The 8,341-nt window shown below is 41.2% G+C and overlaps 1 protein-coding gene across 1 annotated transcript in view; it reads right to left on the bottom strand.

Annotated features, from left to right (window-relative positions):
- Positions 1 to 411: 411 nt before the first annotated feature.
- The window catches only part of ZNF395 (zinc finger protein 395), a 32,391-nt gene continuing 24,461 nt past the window's right edge, over positions 412 to 8,341 (bottom strand). The window contains exons 6-10 of the mRNA XM_015812989.1: positions 7,634 to 7,734; positions 5,414 to 5,684; positions 3,844 to 3,936; positions 1,952 to 2,055; positions 412 to 774 (exon numbers count right to left, since the gene is read on the bottom strand). Of these exons, the coding sequence (XP_015668475.1) occupies positions 663 to 774; positions 1,952 to 2,055; positions 3,844 to 3,936; positions 5,414 to 5,684; positions 7,634 to 7,734 (681 nt within the window). The 3' untranslated portion in view covers positions 412 to 662. The remainder of the gene's footprint in view (positions 775 to 1,951; positions 2,056 to 3,843; positions 3,937 to 5,413; positions 5,685 to 7,633; positions 7,735 to 8,341) is intronic.

Genomic DNA, 8,341 nt, shown 5'->3' with positions numbered 1-8,341 from the left:
ACAGCAACTAAAGAAAACAAAATAAAAAGCAGTGCTCATTAGGATGCAAATGGCTAATTCCTGTGCGGGCATCCAAGGACTCCCAGGGAAACACAGTGTCCATTAGTAGACCAACTGTCCTCATCTGCTAATAGCAGTTCCCTTCCTGTCCTCTTTTGCACTCTCTAAATGGTTACGTGACTTCAGGGGAAGTGAAACAGTTGCTTCTCTCCTCCATATTGCAGTCATTGATCCAACTACACAGCCAACCTCACCCTATATTGGGGAACAGATCAAAGTTCTTTGGTCCCTGGACCCACCTAAAAACAAGTCTGTAAGATAGATCAAACAATCAGCTTTTTTTTTCCTTTGTCCTCCTTATTTACAGATAGAAAGGGAGGCTGTGTTATTTGTCATTTTAAAAAAAGAAAAAATTGTGTAGAAAAAGCTTTCCCACAAAACACTGAACGTTAGAAAACCTGGCAGACGTAGACTATACAGAGCTTGGGATAAACACGTGGCTCGCGAGACTTCTGCCAAAGCACCAGGAATTGCTTCCAAGATGACAGGGTCCTGGATGTGGCCAAAATACAGAGATCTGGCAATTTGCTCTTGGGTGACTACAAGAGAGAGCCCTCTGAGACTTCCCATCAGAAAGGGGTGTGAATGCAGATACATCCTTCTCAGTCCAAAAATCTCTGGCATGCTTTTTTCCACCGGCAGGCTGTGCACCACTGGTCTCGGTGCTCGATGCCATAAACTTTGCGGCACTTCTTGGCTTCGCCACGGACTTTCCTAGAGAAAACAAAAGACAGAAAACTAATGAATATACATAGCTACTGAGCATTAAGTCTTTCCCATCTGATACAAACCCTGGGGCTTAATAGAGGCCTTCCACCTGTAAATCTTGAGGGCTACTGTTCTGTTCCATCCACAAAAAGGCTCTTGTTAATTAGCCAAGAGCTTGCAATGGAGCCTATTCTCGTGTACGGTAAGATCATCTACAGGCAGTCCTTGCTTACCAGCCATCGTTCAGTGACCGTTCATAGTTACAATGATGCTGAAAAAGGAGATTTATGACCAGTCTTCAAAGTTGCCACCATCCCAGTATCCCAACAGTCATGTGAGCATGATTTGGGAGCATTTCCAATGGTCACAGTATCCTACAGTTACAAGATTGCTATTTGCAACCTTCACAGCCAGCTTCCAACAAGCAAAGTCAATGGGAAAGCTGGCAGGAAGTCGTTAAATCATACACATGATGTTGCACTTAACAATTACAAGTGATTCACTTTGCAACCGCAGTTGGAACCGACATCCTAAGTGAGCATAGTCCCTTGGTTCCACTTTACAGCTGCAATTGCTTAATGACAGAGTTACTGGTCCCAACTGCTGTCAGTAAGTGAAAACTACTTATGCTAAGATATGGCTCACACAATCCTGGTTCAAAGACACCACAATTGCCACAAGTGCACATTATCCACCATTTCCTAAAACTAATTTAAAAAAATAGATTGTACTGTACAAATCAAACCCATTTGCCATCAATTTCAGTAGCACAATCTAAAGATTTTTTTTGAAGACCAGAAAATGCAGGTTGTCTCTAGTGCACTAGGGCTGACGAAATACAGTGTTGGATTCACACATGGTACCTGGCCATTACATTGTTGTTTATGATTTACTGCCATATGTGAATCTAGACATTTTGCCTCAGCTCAAAATGACGAAACGTACAAATCTGCCTTATGCTCAGTCGGGCCACTGATCTAAAAAAACTGCAACCCAAGCTTGCCTACTTCTTCTGGCAGTAGATACCCAAAATTTCAAGCAGAATGGTCTTGCCTCCGACCCCTTCCTAAGCCAACAGCACAATTTCAAAAATTCTAAAGAATAACAACCCCCAACATTTTTCTTTTTGAGCCTATCTGACATTTCCCAGCCCTGCTTGAAATGGCTCAGTCTGCCTTCTTACCTAGTGCCACTGGGTGCTCTTGGGGGGGATGCAACAATCAGCTGGGATTTCAGCACTGGAGGTGGGGGTGGTTGTTCACTGAAACTCAAAGACCGGCTTCGAACCTGCAAGCAAAAAAAAAATTTATTTATTTATTTGGGTTTTCTTATTCTGCCTAACACGATAATGGGTGGGTGTCTTGAAAGGTTTTTCTACTCAACTGAAAACTGTAAACTTTCTAAAAGTATGTCTTATTTAGATACTTCAAAAGCATTTTTTTTCTTTAAAAATATCAAAATAAAAATATCAAGTTTCCAGATAACTGGTGCCCTGCTGTATTACAGAAACTCTATCTAGTTCAACATTCCTTTTTTTCAAGGTGATACTTCTGGGGAAGAACATCTGCTGTTATTATTTTTGAGATATGCTTCTTCTTCATGCAGATATTTCCTTTAATTCTCATTTTCTCTTCTACTGGTCACATCCCCCTAAAAGGGCTTCTCTAATAAAGCCAACCACAAATGTAAGCTTTTCACAGCTATATAAGAAGGAAGCAATCAGTTTGGAGAGTGAAAAAAGGAAATTTCCTTTTACATTTATTTTCATTTTGAAATGTGTCTTTACCATGCAGAGGCTAGGAGTGGGGTAGGTGTGTAGAGAAGAAATAAGTAGTATTTTATTGGAAGGTTCCCTTTTCCCATTTTTCTTCTTCTTCTTGTGCCATATCCATTATCGGACATTGGCGACTTTCCCAATTCAGCACCATTTAAAACTGCAGGATTCAGAGAATTTGAATACTGAAGTTCTGGGCAACACTTTCCAAATTGCACAACACTGCTGTAACTTGTCAACAATTTGATTAGATCTCCTTTTTTGCCTTCAGAACATTTACAACTGACACCCCACACCCCACCCCGAATCACACTGTTTCACAAATGCTGCATCATACTTTTAACTGATAGATTCTCACTGTCTAGTTGACTTCTTTGTTTCTCTCTCAGTTCAACTCAAACCAAAGTTCTAAGTTTTGAAAACTAAAAACCCTGTCTAGCAACTTGGATTGGATGTTCCGGAAACATTTTGTTTACAAATGCCTTATTTTGGGAGAAAGGGGCTATTTTTTTTTTCAGGCTGACAGGCAGTTGAACTTTTCAATTTGCTCATACAGAAAAAATAAAATCTATTTTTAATTTGTGGTAGCAAATTTTGTAAGATAATCATGTACAAAGGGATCTTTAAAAACCACAGCTTTCTCAGAACATGCCACCCATCAAGTATATGTAATATATTCTTCTGAACCAATCCAGATTCTCTTCTTAGGTATAACCGGACAACTTTCTAGATTCTAGAGTCATTTGACACAAGATGGGCAGCAAATAAATTTAGTAATAAATAAGCAGGTAAGTAAATAAATAAAAGTTGTGTCCTGTTGGGTTGTCATTTCAAACATATTTCCTTACTGAAACATGATGATAAAGGGCAGTCAAAAAAGCAATGGGAGCAGTAGTGTCACCTGACTTCCTATGGAATTCCCTCGTGGGAATCTGGCAGGGAGACTTGGAAATCTTCCTTCTTTCCTTGCCCTCCCCTGCTCTCCTTTTCCAGCAGGCAGGTTTGTGGCTGCTACTGGTGGGGGAGAGAGCAAGGGATTGCAAGACTGTTACAGAATGTTGAAAATTGATGAAGATCATGTGAATGCAGTAGCCCAGCAGCAGCAGCCAGCAACACTGATACAGCCGTAACTTTCTCAAATTTCACTCCATCAGGAGTTATGGGTCCCAAATTTCGAATGCATACTCTAAGTTAGTCCATTTGAGGTTCCTTGGTTCAAAAATTATTGCCCTGTGATGTACCACTTTGCCGAGTTAAAGGTCATGACAAGAGTTTTAGTAGTATAAGGATGTCAGACTCACCGGTGAGAGGGTGGGGATGGTTGAGGTTGCAGCAGCCCAACTAATGCTGGTGAATATGTGCGGGGATACAGGAATCTGAATAGATGGCAGAGCCTAAGTAGAGAAAAATGTCTGTCTTAAGAAATGAAGAGCATTTTCATGTCCACTTTCTGTGTTCTATCATGAATTTTCTCACTATGGAAACATAGTGTTGGAAAAAGGACACTGGAAGTCTTTTAGGCAACCTCCTACTCAGTGCAGGAATCCTCAACCATCTCAACAAAAAGCTGTCCAATATTTAACAGAATAAAAGAGTTGGAAGGGACTTTGGAGGTTTTCTAGTCCAATCCCCTACTCAGGCAAGAACCCTATACTTATACTATTTCATACAAATAGTCGTCCAATCTTTAAAACATCCAGTGTTGGAGCACTTACAACAGTGATGGCGAACTTTTTAGAGACCAAGTGCCCAAACTGCAGCCCAAAACACACTTATGTATCGTCGGGTGCTGGGTGAGCGTGGCCCGTTGGGTAGGTGTGGCCAATTGGGTGGGCGTGGCCCATTGGGTGGGTGTGGCTGCGGTGGTAACGGCAGACTGGGTGGGACTAAAAAGTTCAATCAATCAATTCCAACTTTGAGAGATCTTTTTTTTCCCCCGCAAGAAGTTGAAATTGATTGATTGATTCTTTTTTTTTTTTTGACAGAGGCCCAAAGCGAAAAGGTTTTATAAAACCCAGCTGAAGGCCTAGGACTGGGGCGGCGGTGTGCGTGCCCACAGAGAGGGCTCCGCGTGCCATCTGTGGCACGCGTGCCATAGGTTCGCCACCATGGACCTACAACTTCTGGAGGGAAGTTGTTACACTGATTAATTATTCTAATGGTCAGGAAATTTGTCCTTAGTTCTAAGTTGCTTCTCTCCTTGATTAGTTTCCACCCATTGCTTCTTGTGCTACCTTCAGATGCTTTGGATTTATTTTTATTTATTTAAAAATAAATTATTTATTTTGGGATTTATTTAAAAACCTTCAAAGATGATGCAATCATGACCCCAGAATTCATGCTATTCCACTGCTTAATAGCTCTCACGGACAGGAAACTACTCCTTATTTCAAAGTTGAATCTCTCCCTGTAGGGCTTCCATTGGTTCTTGCCCTGCCCTCAGGCACTTTGGAAAATATATCCATACCCTCTTCCCCATGATAGGCCTTCAAGTATGAAAAAACTGCTATCATGTCTCCCCTTAGCCTCCTTTTCTTTAGGGTAACCATTCCTAATCCCTTTACTGTTTTCTATAGGATGAACACATTAACTATGCATTATTCTTTCGCTCTCTAACAGATTGCCTCGAAGTATAAGCAAACAGAGAAAGAATACGAATACTTAGAAAGGTAACTGTATTTACCTTATTCTTTATCTGAAATTCGAATCATCCATGTTGCTACCACTACTCTCAGAACTGCAATCCTGCCACTTAACTACCAATCATAACTGTTTTATTTATTAGGGTGAACAATTCCACAGAAGAATTCTGAACACCTTCAGGAGGAATACAGATTCCTAACATTGGGGTGCAGGTGGACACTAACTTACCTGGTATGCATGGTCAGCCTGGATGTGCCAGAAAGAACTGGGGGCCGACTGGCTGAGGGCACTGCTGGGCAGATGAGGCTCCAGAGGGGTTGCTTGATCCAGAATGAGAGCCCCTGGCTGAGAGACAGACTGTTGGATGACAATAGGAGAGGAACCTGCAGTGGGATTGGGAGCAACTACTGAAGATTCCGGAAGTGCCTCCTCCTTCACTTGCATCTCAGTGTAGTAGAAATCCTCTTCCCGTTTTCTCTGGTCAGAGTTGGCACCATCTCTGCAGGCATTGATAAAAGATGAAAGAAGGAGATATGGAATAAATAAGATAACTCCCAAGTAATGTTTTCCACTGTTTTGTTATCAAAGCTGTAACAATCTGGGGCTTTTGTCCCAGAGTGTGAAAGTAGAGGAACATCTTATCTGAGGAACTTTCACATCTACAACCCCAAAGTGGACAAGTTAATACCATCTCTAATATCTCTCATCAGCTTTGCCAATTCTCCTCTGTCCATTGAGATGGAGACACATTTTCTGGCAAATTCTGAAATTCTTCTACACTTCTCAGCAGAACCAAGCACTATTTTACGGAATCCCAGTAAATCCTTTCTTTCAGGATAACATTCTGTTCATAGACTAGCAAAGGGAAGAATATAGAACTAAGTCTATCTGCTGCTACAGACACAAGATGGAGTAATTTTTCAGGTACACTTGATCCCTTTTTAGTGCAAAGACTTTTGGAGCAGCACAGTTATCTGGTGAATGCTGACCTTCTCTTTGGGCTGCAAAACTCTCATCTATCTTCATTAAGAATTTAACATTTGAGGTGCTCTGGTATTATGCACTATTAAAATAATTCAGCTGCTAAAAGAACAAATCAAAGAGGGAAAAGTGAACTGAAGAAGCAAAACTCAACAGAATTAAAGATCATTGAAAGCAAAGGAAGATATAACCAATTCTCCCCGCAAGAGGGCCCCACAACCACATAGCAGATATCAAACACGGTTCAGTCATTTCTAGCCAGGACTGTATTGAAGCCACAGAAATACTTGGCAATGCTCAAATCCAGACTCAATCATATTCTCCAATTCACAAAAAAAAGAGTCCAGCTTGAAATAAATGACTGCCAACCGCAGGTGTCTTCAAACTTGGCCCTTTTATGACTTGTGGTCTTCAACTCCCAGAATTCCTCAGCCAGCCGAGCCAAGGGCTGGCTGAGGAATTCTGGGAGCTGAAGTCCACAAGTTATAAAAGGGCCAGGTTTGAAGACACCTGGCCTACCAGAACAAGAGCTCTCTTCCAGGGGTTCCCAATAACCCCATCACATCAGAGAAGATGATTCAGAAACTGATGAACACAATCAACTATCTCAAGGGCAGGTAATATGCTTGCAAACAACTCACGTGGCATCTCCCTACATCCAACCCACCTACCCCTTTCCTTTCTTAAAATTTTCAGTTTTAACTCAACTGAGTTGAGTGTTAACTTCATTTTAGATTTAATTTGCTTTTTTCACTTCAGTTTTAACTCAACCGAGAAGTTGGCATTTTAAAATCCCACAGACGATCATGAGGAGTGAATGAATACATCATATTTTGTTTAGAATTGTGTCCAACATCCCACATCAAAAGAAAGAACAGTCTAGCACACCTTCTGGGGAACTACAGGAGATACCATGGAGCTCCTGCAACCATCAGACCTGTAGTAAATGAGTGCTTTGTGACTAGCTGTGCACAGCCAACATTTTGTAAGCATTGCTACCTCCTTTCAACATTGAAAATGTGCCCAACCACAAATCCGTAACTATCCCTGATCTGGGCCTTTCCAAACAGAGTGAACTTTATATCCAGAGCCTGAACTTGACTCAGTAATTTACTCATATCATCATAAAGGAAAGGTGCAGTATAATGGGGTGACTGGCAAACACCAATAAACTCATGGAGTGGCCTCAACTGGAATAAAAGGGACCCCCAGCCACCTCCTTTTACATGGTCAGCAGGGACAAGGACCATTGTCTGCAGCATACCAAAATCCAACTTAGTCCCTCCTTAGGCTCTGCTTTCATCCTCCAGTTCATGAGGATCATCATGGAAGGAGCCCACCGAAAGTCCAGATTTGGCATCAAACTTTCCCCACTCCAGTTACTGTTTTGAAACATAATTATGTCTACTGGTGATCCTTTCCAATATAACTGTGCAAGTATGACTTAACTGTAACTTAAGGCCTTACCCCAGATGCTGGGTCTTCACGTGTCTCTTAATCCCAACAATGGAGCGAAGGACTTTGCCACAGCTGGGCCACAAGCATTTGTACATCACTTTCACTGAGTTCTAGAAGAAAAACAACTCTAAGTCAAGCCATGGCCATATATAAGTTGTGAAAAACATAACCTCTCGGGATTCTTAACTACTGGGGACAGCACCACTTTATTCCTCCCCTTCATTCATATCCCTTTGGTTGAAGTTAACAGTTCTCAGAAAATCTAAAAGATGGCTCAGTTTTATATCAACTTTCTAAAAAACAAATCAAAGTGACATGCAAAAGAAGTCACCAGAGCCTATTTGTATCAAAATTAATACATTTCCACTGTTAGCCATTCAGAGTTAAAACAGTTGCCAATAAAAATGAGAATTAGGATGGTATCATGGTTAAGGTTTTAATCTAGGTCCACCTCAGTCATGGAAGTTACTTGTCTCTGAGTTCCACCTACCCACAGGACTGTTGTCGAGGTGAAAAACTGGAAGGGAGAGGGCCATACGCAATATAAGATCCTGAAGGAAAGCTAGCATACAAAAAACCCTAACAAATAATTAAACATGAATTTATGGAGCAGATAGGAACAGTAATGATGGAGCTCTGATAGTAAAAAATTAAATTCTGGAACAGCAGGCTTGTATAGATATTTTTTTCTTGATATGATGGGAAGAAATCTATATT

This window comes from Protobothrops mucrosquamatus, unplaced genomic scaffold, assembly GCF_001527695.2.
Source record: "Protobothrops mucrosquamatus isolate PMUCROS unplaced genomic scaffold, P.Mucros_1.0 scaffold125, whole genome shotgun sequence".
NCBI classification, from domain to species: domain Eukaryota; kingdom Metazoa; phylum Chordata; class Lepidosauria; order Squamata; family Viperidae; genus Protobothrops; species Protobothrops mucrosquamatus.
Note: the sequence above shows the minus strand (reverse complement) of the source record. Positions and strands in the feature narration are given on the sequence as shown.